Raw genomic sequence first — 18,496 nt, forward strand, 5'->3', positions numbered from 1 at the left:
TCTGTGTTTGCGGTGTCGGATTTGGTTTTGGTGTCGCAACAGTATGCAAGAATATAGTGATGCTTCAATTTGCGGGTATCGCAAAATCCAAAATCTTGACGTGGGGCTCGGGCCGCTTGGAGGGGCAATGATGAGGTCAGTATACGGTGTGTGCGACAGAATGCACTGTCTAATACACACTGTATTCAATTCCTGGGGTGTATTAGCATCTTCTAGAAGGACCTGTAACCTGCCACTTACTTCTGCAGCTGTCAACTGTTGCTTCATTTTCTACCAATATCCGGGGTGAATTCAAATCTATGAGATCATGACAACTGACAAGGGTTACTTACTATAGTAGGTAGTATTCAATCCGATCGCTGGCATTGTACCCGTCTCAGGGATCCGCCGACTCTCTCGAAGGCTCATCGTCTCTTCTTTTGCCCATCACGCGCCAACAGCACAGCTGCAGATGGCTGGACGCTGAGGCTTCTTCACTCCGCGCTTGGGCCATTTGCAACAGTCTGGAACCGGTGCGGAGACCCAAAGACGTGAAACACTTGTGACATGATTCTCCAGCCGGTGACGATGATGTGCAGTAGCAGAGCAGGCTCAAGAGACCCGAGGGTTCCGGGACGATCCCTGCGGCGGCTCTGGATCCTATTTAACAATGCTTAATAGCATCTGTGCGCCAGCTGTCTTCCGTTGTGGCGCGTCGCAATAAGAGAGTGACTCTTGTTCTTCGGCGCGTCACCAACAAGGAACAATATCAAGGTGGAGATGGAACAATGCACGCGTTCAAGCCTCGTTTCCCCACTTCGTCGTCGACTTTCTGCATTGTCCTCATACAGGCGTTTGCATGTTGAATCGTCAGCTCAGCTGGGAATCAGTTTATGGTGTAAGCCAAATTCATGGTTACTGGCCATCTTTGATCGTGGCATTCATATGTGATATCTCCTTCCACTCAATCTCCTTCCTCGTGCCAATGGCTTCAATGCTCCCCTATCCAGCTGTTCCAAAAGGCTCTGTGTGATGGCTTCAAAGGAAAAAGAGACGGCGTCGTCACCAACATCAGCGGGTAATTCAATCTTGGTTCTTAATATTGATTCTTCTAACCATCACCAAGTCACCGAGAGTAAACCCAAACGCTCAACTTTCAAGCACCTCTTTTCCTTTACAAGATGGAATCATACGGGGGCCCTGATCGTGGCAGTGATTGCATCTGCCGCGTTTGCTTCAGTCAAATCGGTTCAATCCATAATATTGGGCAAAATATTCGACGTTGTCTCCGATTTTGGGGCTGGCCATCGCTCTGGCAGTGAAACTTTGGACAAAATATCTCACTGGGGCTTGATACTGGTAGGCATGGGAGTTGCAAACTGGGTTTCAAGCACGGCTTTCCTCGCATTGTGGATCATCTTTGGAGAACTGCAGGCCAGTTCCGTTCGCAAAGAGGTCTTTAAGAGTCTACTGTCCAAGAAGATGTCCTGGTATGATTCCTTAGACCAAGGCATCTCCAGCCTGCTGGTCAGAATCCAGACGCAAGTTCATATCAATTTCACATTTTTAAGCCCGTCAATAAGTACTAACTGAGAAACAGACAGACTCGAGAGCTTCAGCTGGCGACATCGCAGGTGCTCGGCCTCTTGGTTGCTGACTCTATTCTTTCCCTTGCTTCCCTCGCTATAGCCTTCTCTCATTCCTGGAAACTCACCTTGGTTCTTCTCGGGACCCTTCCCATATCTATCGTGGTCATGTCACTAGTAACTAGGCGGCTAGACCCGGCGATTCAAGCTCAGAAGCGTAATCTGGAAACTGCGTCAAAGTTTGCTGCTTCGTCTATCAAAGCGATCGAGATTGTCAAGGTTTTCAACGGATTCGACCGCGAGCTTTGGCAATACCATGAAGCCATCAAATTGGCGGGCAAGCAATATCTGATACAGGCCCAATGCAACTCTGTTCAGATGGGCTATGTCGCCTTCTGGATTATTGCCATGTTTATAGCGGGCTTCTGGTATGGAACTGTTCTCGTCGATGGAGGACTAACGCCTGGTCAAGTCATGACCACCTTTTTTGCAGTCCTCTCATCATTCCAGGCGATTGAGTCATTACTTCCACATTGGCTTGTACTATCAAAAGGCATGTCTGCGGGTGATTTTCTATCATCCATATCGACCAAAAAAGACGGAAAGACAGGCGATACGAGCAGCAGTCGGACCAAGCCTGAGATTTGTGTTGGAAATGTGGACTTGGTAGATGTATGTGCAATCAAACTTCTGCTTATTCTAAATCATGACAACTAACAGTGGTTTGCTCTAGGTGACTTTTGCATATCCGTCTAATCCCACAAAAACTGTTCTCAACAGATCGTCCTTCTCTTTCTCCCCGGACCAACTTAACTTTATTGTGGGCAGAAGCGGATCTGGAAAAAGTACAATTGGCAATCTCATTGCTCAATTTTATGAGCCTTCATCTGGACTTGTCTGTTTGGACGGACACCCCCTGGCGACCTTGGACCAGAATTGGATCCGATCCAATATCACTCTAATCCAACAATTAAGTGTGGTTTTTGACGACAGCATGTTTAACAATGTAGCCGTTGGGCTTGGCGATCCCGAGAATGTGGCAAAGGAAGCTGTTTCCTCTGCTTGCGAGTTTGCCTTGCTGCAATCCACGCTTAGCAGCCTTCCAGAAGGTCTCGAAACACGCATTGGTTCAAACGGAGTTAGGCTGAGTGGTGGCCAAAGACAAAGAGTTGCACTTGCTCGAGCCAGAATTCGAGATCCAGCTGTGCTTATCCTTGATGAAGTGACGAGTAGTCTGGATCAAATAAACAGAGGCTTAGCGATAGATGCTATCAGGGAGTGGCGACGAGGGAAAACCACCATCATTATCACTCACGACATCAGTCAAATCGAAGATGAAGACTTTGTTTACGTGATGGAAGACGCATCTTTGGTGCAGCAGGGACTACGAAGAGAGCTGGCCATGTCTTCAACTGGAGTTTTTGCGGCTATGACTTGCCTGGATCCTGTCGAATCTGCACTCTCTCCCACGCCAACTGACATGGAAAAGGCTAGTCTGGCCGATCTTGCTAACTGCGGTTCCCCGATAATGGATGATTTGCCGCAAGATACGGCATTATCTATGCAGCAGTTTATGATTAAGGATTTAAATGACAGAATAGATCCAGCCTTGAATCGGCTATCTCAGCATAAGACGCTGGGTGTTGGTACGGCGCTTGCTTTCAAAATGAGAAAAGAGCAGATATGGGAAAGCTCCGAATTCGAGGAAAGACCAAAGTCGGCCGATAGAACTTCGTCATACTATGAATCCGAAAAGAGGGAGTCCTACAGCTCTATTGACGAATACTTTGGATCGTCTCGCAGATGCAGTGCACCAGAGCCTGGTCACATGCCTTCCTCAGGAAGCAGTTACAGGATCAGTTTCTTTGATGATTCAGGATATAACACAGACGACCCTTTATATGTCTTTGGAAAGGCGGATCGTCGAGACGATATCCCCGGCTTACGACTAGCTTCTGGTCGCAAGCCAACCCCAGTTGTGGGCAAAGACATAACTAAAAAGCATAAAGCTTCAAAGCCGACCACCATACTGGCAATTTTTGCTACTGTTTGGCCAACACTCACACCATGTGATCGAGCAATCTTCATTCTTGGAATTGCGTTGTGCTTTATTAGTTCGGCAGGCATGCCATTGTTCTCATTTTGCCTCGCAAAACTCTTTGGAGTTCTCTTTTTGCCAGCCAACAGGGCGGCCGCGGCGAAACAGTGGGCAATTTATCTAGTGGTGATTGCCGTCGTTGATGCTGTCGCCACCAGCTTCGGCCATTATTTCATAGAGAGGACCGGCCAATCCTGGGTGAACAACCTTCGCTTGGAAGCTTTAAAGAGAATCCTGCGGCAACCAAAGTCGTGGTTCGATAAAGAGAAGAACTCAGCCAGCCGAATCAATGAATGCCTTGACAGAAATGCGGAGGAGACGCGAAACCTTGTTGGGAGATTCATACCAATCTTCATCACCACCCTTGGTATGATTACCATCTCTATGATATGGGCTCTCTCAATATCCTGGAAGCTTACTCTCGTCGCGCTTTCGCCTATGATTTTGATAATTGGCGCTGTCAAAGGATATACCGTTGTCAGTGGCAAGTGGGAAACCAAGTGTAACCAAGGAGCCACAGATGCCGGCGCAGTTTTGAATGAGACTTTTATCAACATCCGCGTCGTGCGAGCACTGACACTTGAAAAGTACTTTGGCGCAAAGTACCGAAAGCTGGTATCACATACCCTTGGCTTGGGGAAGAAGAGGGCAGTCTATACTTGTGGGTTATTTGGTTTATACCAATCAATGAGTTTTCCCATGACCGCACTAGTATTCTATTATGCCACCCTCCTACTATCAAAGGGAGACGGTGTTAGTACTACGCAAGTACTGCAAGTCATCAATCTGTTGCTGTTTAGTATTGGAAGTTCGGCCGGTGCTCTGACCAGCATGCCTCAGCTGACAATGGCCCAAGCAACCGCAACACAATTGCTAGCCTACGCAACAATGTCGATGGAATCAGAGGAAGAAAGCCAAGATGGTATCAATATCGCAACCCCTCTCCCTATTGAGCTCAGAGATGTGCAATTTTCATACCCTCAGTCGCCCAACTCCCGTGTCCTTCGTGGAGTTTCCTTCGATATCACGCATGGAAGCTGCACCGCTATCGTCGGCTCCTCTGGCTCTGGCAAATCGACCATTATATATCTCCTTATGGGTCTATACTGCCCATCAAAAGACACGGCGTCTCTCACCTTCGCCGGCATTCCATTTTGTAACCTTGATAAACAACATCTCCGCTCTACGATGGCCTACGTCTCCCAAACACCACATCTCTTCCCCGCAACCATCGTCGAAAACATTGCCTACGGCCTCCCTAAAGACTCCCCACTCAGAAATAGCCTCAGCATATACGCCGCCGCTCAAGCTGCCGGCATCCACGACTTCATCATATCTCTCCCCGAAGGCTACGCCACCGTAGTCGGAGACGGCGGAATCTCCCTCTCGGGCGGCCAAGCCCAGCGCTTGAGCATCGCCCGCGCGCTCGTTCGCCAGCCGCGGCTCCTCGTCCTGGATGAGCCGACGAGTGCGCTCGACGCAGAGTCTTCGGGCATGATCCGCGAGACGGTTCGTGAGCTTGTGGGACGGGCTAAGGCGCAGGAGAGCGAGATGGCTATTGTAGTGGTTACGCATACGCCTGATATGATGCAGATATGTGATAACATCGTCATGATTGACGGTGGTATCAAGGTCGAGGAGGGCAGTTATGAAGAGCTCATGAAAGCTAGAGGTCCTTTTAGACATCTCATTAGCAAAGGTGAATGGCATGGAGGAGATGAATCTTGAGCACGGAACCACTGCTGTACTTTATTTGCTTCCCGGCCCTTTTCTCAAGTTTTGTTTCGTTTTCTTTTTCACTTTGCTAGTCCACAGAAATAGTTCAAAGGCCAAGACATCTCATTCCATTCTGTATATATTCATGAAGTATTATCGAGCACCAATACCCAACATGTCTACAACCGGGAAGAAAAAGCTTGAGAGCGCTGTAGCAAGGCTGAATTATATCATAAATAGACACTGATACCTTCAGCTCTTATAGTTAATACAGTAGACAGATCAGACAGAGTAGATAGAGCAGACAGAGCAGACAGAGCAGACAGAGCAGACAGAGCAGACAGAGCAGACAGAGCAGACAGAGCAGACAGAGCAGACAGAGCAGATGGAGTAGATGGAGTAGATGGAGTAGATGGAGTAGATGGAGTAGATGGAGTAGATGGAGTAGATGGAGTAGATAGAGTAGATAGAGTAGATAGAGTAGATGGAGTAGATAGAGTAGATAGAGTAGACGGGCGCTATTGCAGCTGTAATTTATGCTTTCCATCTAACCCACTCACTCCTTCCTGAAAATTTTATTACAGTTTACTTTTTCTTTTCTACACTCATCCTCTACTCAACTTCTTCTTTTTACAAACTGTTTGCACCCTCTCGCTCAAGAACTAGTCTACTCCCTTCTGATTCTGATTCCGATTCTGATTCTGATTCTGATTTTGATTCTGATTCTGATTTTGATTCTGATTCTGATTTTGATTCAAGATGAACGATAATATCAACGGCCATGCAGACATCCTGATTGATGAACGACAATATCAACGGCCATGCAGACAATCCTGATCGCGATGATGATCATCGCCAGCTCATGAGGACATTGTTGGTCGTTAGCGAGCAAGTTCACCGTCTAAATTCGCGTATAGAGGACGCTGAGGCTCGTATCAACACGCGTATACCTTACCGGGAATCAGTGGTGCCTACAACCTTAGCAGAATAAGCTAGGCTTGCAAATAATTGTAATGCTAATTCGTTTTGCAAGGCTTGCAGAATCTGCTAGGCTTGCAGCCTGAAGCGAGTTTGAGCGATAGCTTCTGGTTGGCTCGTTTGTGGATGAGGAAGTGTCAATACTTTTGAATTGTATTACGGCTACGGAGTATAGCGAACTATCTTGTACCTAACCCCTCGCCCAAACCATCAGCCAATCCACCAAGTCCGCCAAACTCCCTCTAGCCTAGGCGAAGCTGGAGCTCGTATTACGGCACATAATATTCGCGTTACGTCCCGGTTTGTCTATTACTTTCCATCTTTATTTGATATGGATGCCAACATATTTCAGAGTTAAGAATCAAGACCGTCACGTTCTGAATGCCACCTCATATCTATTTCAGAATACACCATATATGCATCTATGTGCGTTGATCGACCTCAGAACTGGACTCGAGATCCAAGGATTCCCTGCTACGATTGCAGAACTGTCTCAACTTGATGGCAAGTATTACTGTTTTATTTTCTAAAATCGTCCAGTACTGATTCAGAATTTAGACTTGTCGGCAAGAAATATTTTAGATGCTCTGGAAATCATACATGGGAACCTCGACACTGCTATGGTACTCGAGAAACTCCGATTCTGCACGTACTATTCCTAGTTCTGGAGTGCGGGTGGGCTGAACGAAAACGCCCGGTGATACAAGAGATGCTCATGTTGCGCTATTATTCACCGGCGTTGAGTGGCAAAATAGAGGTATTGGTATGTTGAGACGGATGATGCATATACTTTATATATAAGAGCATGGCCGTTGAGTATACACATTCTCACTCCGGTGCCTAACTGACTAGATAATTGTAAAAGAGTCAATCTACTCTCGCGCACCTCATCATCCTCCACAAAAAGAGGTCAAAAATTAGGTATATATCTATATAGAGCGCCTATCCATCCGTCTCCACCATCAAGAACATGTGCGTCATAATATAATTCGTCCATTCTCCCAAATGCATATTTGCCGAAATAAAAGAAGAAGAAGTAAAGGAATACAAAAACCATGATAAATGTATAGGATGCCCCAACTCGCCGGATGTATGTGTATGTGTAAATGCGTAAGCCCCATGATATTTGCCAGTCGTTACTCTTTATCCCAGTTTCTCCGTTGCATATTGAGAAGGGTGCATAACCGCCAGAAAAAACGCACAATGTGATAAACCAAGAGGGGGAGAAAGAAAGAAGAAGAGAGAGAAAAAAATGAAGAAAAGAAGAAGTGCCCGTATCGTAATAGCGTCCGAGTTCATGAGTGATTCTATCGCCTCCTTGACCTCAGCCACCCTTCCCAAGAAAGCCAGTCCCGCCGATTTTGTTGCTGTCTGGTTCGAGCGGGAGCTGGCCTTCTAGGCTCGACCCAGGTAACTCGAGCAGGTACCGTTTGCCTACGGACCGGCCTGCTTGAATCGACAACATTGTTTCTCCTAGTTCTAAAGAAGTACCGCAAAATGTAAGGGTCTTGACTGGGTGGTATATCCGAGTCTGAGCGGGGCGTCAGGATCGGATCGTTTTTCAGCGTGCGAGGATGAATCTCAAACTTCTCCTTGTCAGCGAGCTGGTCTAATTTAGCAGCATTAATCAATGCTTGCAGGTCGAGCTCCATCTTTTCAGACATGGTGGGCATGGAGTGCCTGGAGCCCATTGCGGAGCTCTCGGCTATGCTGCTGCTGTTGATTGTAGGTTGTGTTTTGCCATCTGAAGAGACTTCATCCACCCCGCCAAGTGATGGGCTTGCAACTGGCGAGCTGGCTGGAACAACTGAGTTCTCAACAACTCCCATTTCTTGTTGGGAGTCATCTCCGAGTTGGGCCTTCCTCTTCCGGGAAATTCTAGCCCAACCATGTCCAAATGGCGAGGTGATGAAAAGGAAGAGCTTCTTCAAGGCGTGGAACAACTGTGCTACCAATTCATCAGGTACTTGGCGAATCAGAGCGCCAAGAGGAATGGTCAGGCTGCCAAACAAGATGCTCCATCCCCATTGAGCTCCCGTCAACGGTTTCGTGTCGAAAGCTTCGCCTCCCTTGAAGATGATGAGGAACTGACCAAGAATCGTCAGAAGCTGTACGCCAATAAACCAAGGATTCTTCAGAATTCCTTGGTACCAAATATCTAATTTATTGTCCACTCTTCGGCAATTGTGCTGGTTGAAGAACTGCATCCAGACGTAAATGTTGAACACAAGTGTTTGCAACTTATCAATCTCGTGCTTGGTTCCAGGATTGAATATGTCCCAGCCGACATAATGCACAAGAAAGACGACCAATAGCTGGTAAATAGATTGACCAATGATCATCTTCCACATGGTAATGCTCACAATGGCTGTGTTGCGAGGCTCCGGCTTCCGCATCAAGAAATCTGGTGAAGGATGATCCGTAGCAAATGCAAGGGATGCGAAAATGTCCATGATGAGGTTGATCCAGAGCAGTTGCACAACGGTGAAAATGGAATCACCAACGAGTTCTGAGATGATTGTTGTGATGCCTGCCGTAATGTTGATGGTAAATTGGAACTACATACATATTAGTCACTTGCCGCTTCGTGTATGAATGAGCCTTGAATCCATCTCAAGGATGCTGCTTACCTGAATGAATTTCTTGACGGCATCATTCACTGTTCGTCCCCAACTCAGGGCCTTCACAATGGATGCAAAGTTGTCGTCAAGCAGAATAATAGAAGCAGCTTCTTTAGCAACTTCGGTGCCCTGAATGCCCATGGCAAAGCCGACGTCTGCGGCCTTTAGAGCAAGCGCATCGTTTGTTCCATCACCAGTAACTGCCACCGTCTCTTTCATTTCTCTCAAGCGTGTGACGAGCAACAGCTTGTCTTCGGGACTGGACCTCGCCAATACCTGCAAGCGTGGGATGATGGCATCCCGTTGCGCCGGCGTCAATTTTCTAAATGTTGCCCCGTCCATGGCAACGCCGCCAGCAGTGTATATGCCACACTCGGCAGCAATGGCCTTGGCCGTGAGGAAGTTGTCGCCAGTAACCATGCGCACGAAAACGCCGGCATCTTGGCACTTGCGTACAGAATCAACCACTTCTGGACGTAGAGGATCACGAATTCCAAAGAAGCCGATGAATACCATGCCCGATGCCAACCATTCCAAATTAACGGAAGCAGGGTCATCGTCTGGGTGTTCAAATACTTCGTGCTCATCAAAGTCCCGGAAGCTTATAGCGACCGGGCGAAGAAGATTGACGGCATAGTCGTTGATCGTTCTGCGGAAGCTCTCCCTGTCCGATTCTTCGAGCCGAGCGGTGGTGAATTGAAAGGTCGGGTCTGAAATTATGAAGGCGCAATACTCGAACACAATCTCAGCAGCTCCCTTAACTAGGAGTCGATATTTGCCGTTGGGAAGCTTGAATAAAACGGCCATCCACTTTCGCGCCGAATCAAACGGGAGCATGGCGACAATAGGGTTGTTGGCTCGTTCTTCTCCGAGCTTACCCATGCCTAGGTGATCTCGGCCAAATTTGAGCAGAGCCGTCTCGGTACCAGATCCCACAAAGTCGGCTCCTGCGGAGTCGTCTCTCTCAAAGGCAGTGGAGTTGAGGGCTATGCTGTCCTTGATCATGCTCTGCACTTGCGGGGAGACGGTCGAGATGAATTGCCTGGCCGAGGGAAGCTTCGACACCGACGACGCAGGACTCGAGCTCGAGCCTGTGACAGGGATTTCGTAATCCTCGAAGCCACTTTCAAGCCCAACGCGTCCAGCGACAACGGCCATTTTGTTTTGCGTAAGGGTCCCCGTTTTGTCAGAGCAGATGGACGTGGCATTGCCCATAATCTCACAGGACCGAATAAGACGAACAAGATTGTGGTCCTTGAGCATCCTCGTAGTTGCAAAAGCAAGAGCAATGGTGACATTCAGCGCCAAGCCCTCAGGGACGGTGATGACGACAATGGTGACAGCAAGCATGACGATATGGAGAAAGGCTTCGGCTTTTTGAGTTGGTCGCGCATGTCTGTGGTGCGGCAATCGGACCAGGTATCGGATGAAGAGAATCAAAAAGTAGATGGCACCTGCAGTGGCGCCAAATATGATGAGCTGCTTACCCAATCTTCCAAGCTTGGCCTGGAGAGGCGTCTCTTCAATATCCTCTCGCAAAGACATGAGGGTCCTCCCGTAGGCCGAGTTTTCGCCTATCGAAAGAACGAGAAAGCGGCCGACACCGCGACAGACAGTGGTGCCACTGAAGATGAAGGGATCAGTCACGGGGGCTCGAGAACGGCTGCAATCCTCTGGGGACATCTTGCGGACCAGCTGAGACTCTCCCGTGATGGACGACTCATCGATATATAAACTGGAACCCTGGATCAGAAGGCCGTCGGCGGCCACGACCTCGCCAGCCTCAATGTGCAGGACATCTCCCACCATGACATCATATATCGAGATTTGCTGTATCCTGCCGGATCGGAGGACCGTCACATCGCGCTGCTGCTGTCGCTCGTTAAGCTTTTCGAAGCGGTGGTTCTTTTGCCAGTCGGTTGCGGCGCTGGCCAGGACGATGACGATGATGGCGGCCACAACTGTCACTCCGTCAACCCATTCGATGTTGGACGTGTCCTCGTCAGCGGTTAGAGATTGGTACAGTCCAATTGCCAGAGATATAGAGGCGGAAATCGTAAGCAGGATCATGAGTTTGTCGTTGAAGGCAATCCACATGAGCTTGAAGAAAGACTTTTGTCGACGCCGGGGTAGCTTGTTGGCGCCGAAGATGCGTCTCCGGTCGATGAACTGATGATCGGGTCCGCCTATCTGGAACGTCAAGCTTGGGCGAGCAAGAGGCACCTCGACGGGGGAGACGACTGGCACGCGGTCCTGGCGAGCAGCCGCAACGGCCTCGTCAAAGGTGATTGTGCCATCGAGATTGGTCTCGTCAACACTCAGGCCCGTAGATAGATCGGTACGAAGGCCCAGCACAAGACCGCGGAGCCCTCCAAAGACGTCGAGAGCAGCAACACTTCTCTGTTTCAAGAGCTTGTGTAACTGGGACGGCGTGAAGGCGAAGTTGTTTGCCGGCAGTGGCCCTTCGGCCTCGAGCTCCGATACGAGCTCCGTCACCTGCTTACCAGCATCGACAGAGCGGCGCGTAACCGGGTCGGCGGGCGTGATTTCGTCCATCGGGAAGAGCCCAGATGCCAGGGCCGGATCCTAGGGAAGCATCTGCGGTCGAGACACGGCTTCTCTGTCGCAGCGGGATTGGAGTTGCGAATCCCATGTGGGATGGATGGATTGGGGGCCAGTGCCAGCAATAAATGATATTTTCAACGTCGGGGGCCCACTGAGTGACGCTTTGGCAGGCAGAGGGGATTTACAGCGCTCGACGTAGCGGCGCCCGCGGTGGACAAGCCGCCACAGGGAGCTAATCCCGCCCCAGCCTAGGCCCACCAGGCGCTGCAAGGCCACTAAGACGCCTGGACCGGCAACCAAGTGACCGGTGCCAAGCTGCTAGGCCAAAACTCTGCCAGAAACAGAGTTGACCGATGTGGCCTTTTGCACATCGGCTCATCAATTCAATCTCGACTCTCCCTCTATCAACAACCGCAGCAGAATCTTAATCTTGCTGCCACCCACCCGCCCATACTTCTTCCACCTGTGCTTCCACCTGTACTTCTACCTGTACTTCTACCTGTACGGCTGCAGCATCATGCAGCCTTCGAGATTATGTTCCGTACAAGCGCTAAGCCCATTGTGCCTCAGCCAAAAGGGAGGGCCGCGTCTTGCTCTCTCCACTCTGGCCTGTCAACTAACTCACGCCCAACCGGGGCTACGGCCGGTGACTCGCACTCCCGATGATCCTTGGCAGAACCTTTCTTCATCAAGGGAAATACGGGTCTGGCAGCCAATGGCCATCATCTTGATCGACGATGCTAAGGCAGGGCTCTTTGTCGTTCGGCCGAAGTGCCTTGCGAATCCTTCCGACACCAATCATCGAAAACTCGGTTCACATCAGATGATTACAAGTACTTGATCAACGAGCCCTACTGTCAGTTTTGCGGAGACGCGTTGTAATGGAACCAGCCAATTGAGCCGCTTGGCCCGCCAAAAGACCCCGAGCTGGTCTGGGCGAAGAAGAGGCACTCTCCCCTCACTCACTTGGCAGCCTCTTGGCAAATACGTCTCCTTGGCAGCAACTGTTGCTTCTTCTTCAATCGCATTCGCATTTACGCCACGTTCTCTGTCAACACAGCCTTCGTGGCGTCTCCATTGCGTCCTGGCGTATCGAGAGCCGACACCACGGATATCGATGGTTGCTAGAGCCAGTTGACGACAACCGGGCACGCCGTTTAACCGCCTTGGCCGGCATCATACTTTTGACGTTCATCTCAGGTTTCCAAGTGACACTTTCCCATCAAACTAAATCGTGCAGTGCCCCCTTCGCCATGAATGAAAAAAGGAGGCGCAACGCCGTCAGCCAGCCGTCGTGTGGCTTGCCAGTAGGGCCGACCACCAAGAAACAATCATGCTTCTAGTGACTGTTCCGTGGCTATGTTTTGCGATGTTGGCGCCCCAAAAGATGGGATCCGGCACCAGATTTAAGTGCACCGGTGCTCAGCTACCCACGCCAAACTGCACCAAGACGCCATCCCGTGCCTCGTTATTGTCCGAAACTCCTGTCGGCGTAATACCTACCGAAACGACTGTTAGTTTGAGAGAGAGAAGTGAGAAGAAGAGGCAAAAACGCCGAAGCCGTTTTGGAAGCTCTGTTGTTTTTCCCATTCTTTCCATTCCAATCATTCTGGATGCAGCGGGAACATGAAGCTACAGTATGGGGCATTCCAAGCGCGCTCCATAATAAGTAGGATCACGACACCAAAAGCCAAGTTGCTTGGCGCTTACACAACCATCTGGACATCTCCGAGGCACAGCGCCTAGCCCAAAATCAGACAGATGAGCATGCGACCCGGTCTAACAATGAGAGAGAGGCGACAACTGCCAATGGCAAGCTAAGCCCTCTTCCCGAAAACTCGCATATCACAGCAGATCCTATGATCAGCAAGCACCTTGATGCAGCAAGAGATCTCTAAAGACCAGCAACTTTCGTGGCCTTTACAGTGACGTGTATCCTGATTGCCCAGCTCCACATGCAGTCATCTAATCATTCCCCGAATACCGAGGCCAGCGGACATCGTTTGCCAGGAGCCAATAGACGTAGTCATTGTTACCATTTGCGGTCTCTCGCTGGATCTTGGTCGCTTCTTCCGAGACAGTCGCTAGATCACGCACTCTTGGGTTGCACAGGGCACAAGAGCGGCAAACAGAAGAGCCCCCCTTTTCCTCCATTCGCATACTTGCAGCTGGCATTGCGGGTGCCATGTTGGCTTTTGCCGGCCAGCTTATCAAATGACTTGCACCAGCGTCTGTCTGGCCGGCTTCAGCTGATACGTAGAGATGAGCAGTTGTCTCGAGCCAGAAATAGGCCCTCATTCGCTTTTCTACTCACCTGAGTCCGACTTCGGCTGCTCACCATGCACAAGTTCGTCTACAAGTCCTTATCTCAGCTAACCAATCTTCTCTGTTGAGACCAATCTACGCCTAAAGATGCCTCGTTTGCTCCCATCCTTCCATTGAAGGATCTGTGAAAAGGCACTAGAGTGTTGTCTAAACAAGGTCATATCTTTAAGCGGCCAATTGCTTATACGGGCATGTTACTATTTACCAGGACTCGGACAGCAAACAGAGAAACGCAAGAAGCTTCATAAAGAAGCCGCCATCCGAATGCCCTTTCTATACATGTTTCATAAGCTTGCTTGACCATGTTTCAGTCACCCTCGGCAGACATGCTGCCAAACTGGGCAATGCTGTCCATCATATTCCGTACTCTCGGGACTTGAACCAAGCCTGGGTAGTGAATATGAAGGCATTCGAAGAAAGCAAGGTGAATCTTGGGGAAAGCCTCATTACACAAGACACGTCGTCTTTATATCACTGCTGTTCCAACTAAAGCTTAATCACCATAAGTCTTTTTTTAAGCTTCAGATGCATAACTATAAATGTATGCCATCGGATGCTTCACATCACGTAGTCCAGCGTTGAGGTTGTGATCATACTTCTCAAGCTCAGGCACAGTGTCTGCTCACGCCATGACGATGCTCCTCACGCCTATCCTAGCTGTGCTCCTCACAGTGATGGTCATCCGCGCTCAACCTTTTCCCAGTGTCATCTCCCCAAAAGTGATGGTCATATCCATGGTTAGTCTGCCTCTCGTTTTCGCTTCCTCCACTGCCTAGTCCTTCCTAACCAGAAACATACTTCATTTAGTTTGAACCCGAAGGCCAAATATGGCACGACAAGTTCCCTCAGTCTGGCCTGGGAAACCTCAGTTCGCAAGCCATCGCCACACCCGGTCTCTCTATGCTCTTCCCCCGCGTCTTCTGTACGCAAACAGGCAGCGTCTGCCAGCTGACCGTCGGTGAGGGGGAAATTAACTCGGCTGTGTCCATGACAGCCCTCGTCCTGTCGAGCAGCTTCAACCTCACGCAGACGTACTTTCTCCTGGCCGGCATCGCAGGTGTGAATCCGCGGTATGCGACCATTGGTAGCGTCGCCTTCGCTCGATATGCCGTCCAAGTCGCTCTCCAATACGAAATCGACTCCCGATCTCTGCCTGACGACTGGCCCACGGGTTACATCCCCTATGGCCGCGCTCACCCGTTCGAATACCCCTGTATCACGTACGGCACCGAGGTTTTCGAGCTCAATGCCAACTTACGTGATGCTGCCCACGCTTTCGCCCAGCGAGCTAAGCTGCAAGATGCCGAAGAACCGCGCAGCTACCGCCTCCTTTACTCTGACCTGGGCTCGTCATACCGTATGGCCGTGATGCCGCCCAGCGTCGTCAAGTGCGACAGCGCCACGAGCGATGTCTATTATTCGGGCGGCAGGCTTGCGCAGGCATTTGAGAATACGACGGCGCTGTGGACCAATGGCACGGGTGTCTATTGCATGAGCGCACAGGAGGACAATGCGACGCTCGAGGTGCTGGTGCGGGCAGCGATTGAAGGGCTGGTCGATTTCAGTCGCGTCATTGCCATGCGGACGGGTGAGTGATACCCCTTTATCAGCATCTACAGTTATATCGTCCGCCTTTACGGAGTACACATACACACATATACACGAACATACATACACGTACATACATGCAAAATTCTATGTATCAACTCACATAATATGCGCGCCAGGCTCCAACTTCGACCGCCCTCCCCCCTCCCGTTCCGACTGGGAGCACCTCACACACACCGACCAAAACGGCTTCCACATCGCAATCGCCAACCTCTACGCTGCCGGCATCCAAGTTGTTCGCGGCATCCTCACCGATTGGAATTGCACCTTTGCGCGCGGTGTGGCCCCGGCTAACTACATCGGCGACATCTTTGGAAGCCTGGGTGGCCATCCCGATTTTGGCTTTGGGAGCATCACAGGCGGGAGGAAGCTTAGGGCAGCTGGGAGCCGGGGAGGACAGCGCGGTGGCAATCAGACCGGAGTGTCTCTAGCTAGCGTTGAGATGGCGAGGAGGAGGACATTTGGGGTTAAGGGGGCGATGAAGATGTAAAGCATTGTTTGTCGATGTGTGTTCTTTCAGACTGTGATATTTTTTTCGTGTTCAAGTATTATGGAAATCTCATTCTCTGGCTAAATCTATTTTTTGTAGTTGGCATAACTTTTTTTAGGGGAAAAGAAAATCCTACGCTGTGTGCTTTTCTCCCTTGTCCTTTTACAATGATAAAACAGATTAAAAGAAATACACGCGAATTTCTACCAGCCATCCCACTCATCACGAGGAACAGCAACGCAAAGAGCCTCCCAGCGGCCAGCCAGCCAGACTACAGCCAAATGCAACACAAGAAATAAAAGTCTTGTTCCCAGCCCCGTCTGGCGAAACAGGCTTGTTACGAGTTCACCGTGACTAAGACGTCGAGCAGGAGCAGCGCTGGTGCTGGTTGGGAGACCCAAGTCCAACACAGCCAGCAGCACGAGGGGGACACCGACCTCGAGACTAGCCATGTAGGGCCAGCACGGCCGAACCAAGGTGGAGAGTTTTATGAGGAACAAGGCGAGGCGACCAAAGTATCTTACAGTATCAGGAGTGACGCCTATTGCAGCGCAGAAGCGCAGCAGAAGAAGCCCTGCTCCGCGCGGCATGGAGGAAGCTTCTTGCGGAGGAGGTGTCAGGAGAAGGGGTCCATCCAGGCGAGCATGGCCGTTTGTCTGTATGGGAAGGTTTATTTGACCAGCTGTTTGAAGAGTATGTTGGCCATGGTCGTGATGCCCATTCTGGCTACGGCTTTTGACGATGGCATTGGAAGGTTCCGGGTCGGCTTGGTCAAAGACCGAGCCGTCCTGCATGATGTCCTCATCGTGAGAGCCGGTAGCTGGCCATGAAGCGGCATCACTCTGAGGCACGCTAAGACTGCGAGAGTGATAGCCACGTCGTAAATCTGCTGAACTATAAGATCAAGTGTTGTCGAGAATACAGGTTAGAGGGACTCACCTGGCTCTGGGGTGCTGGGCGCGGCGGGAGAATCCAGGCTTTGGACTCTGTTGCCTCGCAGTCCGACGGCAGGGCTCGTGCCCCGGTCTTTTGTGATTCCGTCAAAGTAGGTTTCGCTTTTCATGGCATTCAAAACTTCATTGGCGCTGGGTCTCTCAGCCGGATCCAGAGCAAGCAATTTCTTTAGCAGCATATATAGCTTCGAGGGAAGATCTGGCCTCTCGCGCCGCTCGTCCTGGAAACCCGTCCAGTCAGTAATCTCAGCTCTGAGCTGGTCGACGTCTTCCAATTCCTCTTGGACGGCGTTGGCAGATTGATACGGAAGTCTGCCGAAGCACATGAAGTAGAGAATCATTCCGAGGGAGAAAATATCCGATTTTGTTGTAAAATTTCCATAGTTCCCAGTTTCATCCATGCGGAGAACCTCGGGCGCACAATACGAAATGGTACCCGTTGTGCCCGTCGATTTCCGCACCACATTCTCTTGCTGGACTTCACCAAAGTCGCTGATGAGACACCGCAACTTGCCGCCCTCTCGGTGCAAGAGGCAGTTGCTTGGTTTCAGATCCCGATGGATGTAATTTGCTCCGTGTAGATACGCAACCCCAGACGTGATGTCTTTAAACAGCGAATAAATCTCTTCCACTGACAGCCTGGGTTTATCATGCAGGCTGTCTCGGTTTGCATCAATTTGACCTCGCGATCGTCGGCGAATGCGCTCCTTGAGCTCCTCCTTGGTAACCTCCCTGGGCACACTGCCAATTACGTACTGGTGAAGGTCGCCAGAGTTGCAGTACTGTTGGAGAATGAATGCGCAGGCGACGCTGGGCCCAAACATGGTCAATCTGACATCCTCCAGCCAGACATGTCGGTACGAAACGAGGTTGGCATGAGACAGCTTGGCGAGGAGCTCAACCTCTATCAAAACCTTTTCAAGCCAAGCATGGTCATCGCCCACGGGCACTCGCTTACAAGCAAAGTGGCCCAGCTGGCAGCCGTCAATCTCATGCCGCACCAGCAGCACCACTCCCTTGCCTCCCTTGCCCAAGACCTTCTCTTCAACAAAGAAGGTCTTGAAATAGTTTGGGCTAAAGGCCTCCCTGTTTATTCTGCTTCCTTCGGGCTGCGGGACGCCTGGGGTGCTTGATATGAACTCGGCATCATCGTCTACAGCAGGCGAAGTCCGCGAGCCTTGACTATCGCCACCGGGCGCAGGTCGAAACAGCCTGCGAATGAGACCCGACGGCGCTTGGTCGGTTGCGGTCGAGTCAGCGTTTCCAGCGCGAAGCATGCGGAAATATCCCGGGTCGACGTAGGATTCGGGGTCAACACCAAACTGGTGATCGAACGAATGTTCCGAGGGCGAGGGGCCCAGCGGGCGATGGCATGTAGGACATTCGGGATGGCCACGGATCTCCAGGCGCTGCGATCTAGGATCGCGGACAACGATGGCATTTCGATGTCGCCTGTAGCACAGGGCAATTCAATGTTAGCAATTGCAGACCCTCTCTAAGTGTCCGAAGAGCGCGGATATGGTAACGCACAGCACAATCTCGCGGCCCTCCTGAGGCTGGTAAGGGATCAACGACAT

At 50.5% G+C, this 18,496-nt stretch overlaps 4 protein-coding genes across 4 annotated transcripts; 2 read left to right on the forward strand and 2 right to left on the reverse strand.

The window, feature by feature from the left end:
- Positions 1–559: 559 nt before the first annotated feature.
- On the forward strand, positions 560–5,391 carry TRIVIDRAFT_182026 (ABC-transporter; the record flags this gene model as incomplete). Its single annotated transcript, XM_014098009.1, has 4 exons — positions 560–1,524; positions 1,584–2,237; positions 2,299–3,388; positions 3,455–5,391. The coding sequence occupies 4 exons, from the start codon at positions 1,012–1,014 to the stop codon at positions 5,389–5,391; spliced, it is 4,194 nt and encodes a 1,397-aa protein (XP_013953484.1).
- A 2,273-nt stretch (positions 5,392–7,664) lies between these two features.
- TRIVIDRAFT_69284 (cation transporting ATPase) lies at positions 7,665–11,534 on the reverse strand (the record flags this gene model as incomplete). Its single annotated transcript, XM_014098010.1, has 2 exons — positions 7,665–8,915; positions 8,988–11,534. The coding sequence occupies 2 exons, from the start codon at positions 11,532–11,534 to the stop codon at positions 7,665–7,667; spliced, it is 3,798 nt and encodes a 1,265-aa protein (XP_013953485.1).
- Positions 11,535–14,590: 3,056 nt separating this feature from the next.
- Positions 14,591–15,966, forward strand: TRIVIDRAFT_193733 (uncharacterized protein; the record flags this gene model as incomplete). Its single annotated transcript, XM_014098011.1, has 3 exons — positions 14,591–14,605; positions 14,676–15,456; positions 15,596–15,966. 3 exons carry the CDS (start codon positions 14,591–14,593, stop codon positions 15,964–15,966), a joined length of 1,167 nt encoding a protein of 388 aa, XP_013953486.1.
- Positions 15,967–16,169: 203 nt separating this feature from the next.
- On the reverse strand, positions 16,170–18,496 carry TRIVIDRAFT_49572 (putative serine/threonine protein kinase; the record flags this gene model as incomplete). Its single annotated transcript, XM_014098071.1, has 3 exons — positions 16,170–16,855; positions 16,906–18,241; positions 18,446–18,496. 3 exons carry the CDS (start codon positions 18,494–18,496, stop codon positions 16,170–16,172), a joined length of 2,073 nt encoding a protein of 690 aa, XP_013953546.1.

Source organism: Trichoderma virens (genome assembly GCF_000170995.1).
Source record: "Trichoderma virens Gv29-8 chromosome Unknown TRIVIscaffold_84, whole genome shotgun sequence".
NCBI classification, from domain to species: Eukaryota; Fungi; Ascomycota; class Sordariomycetes; order Hypocreales; family Hypocreaceae; genus Trichoderma; species Trichoderma virens.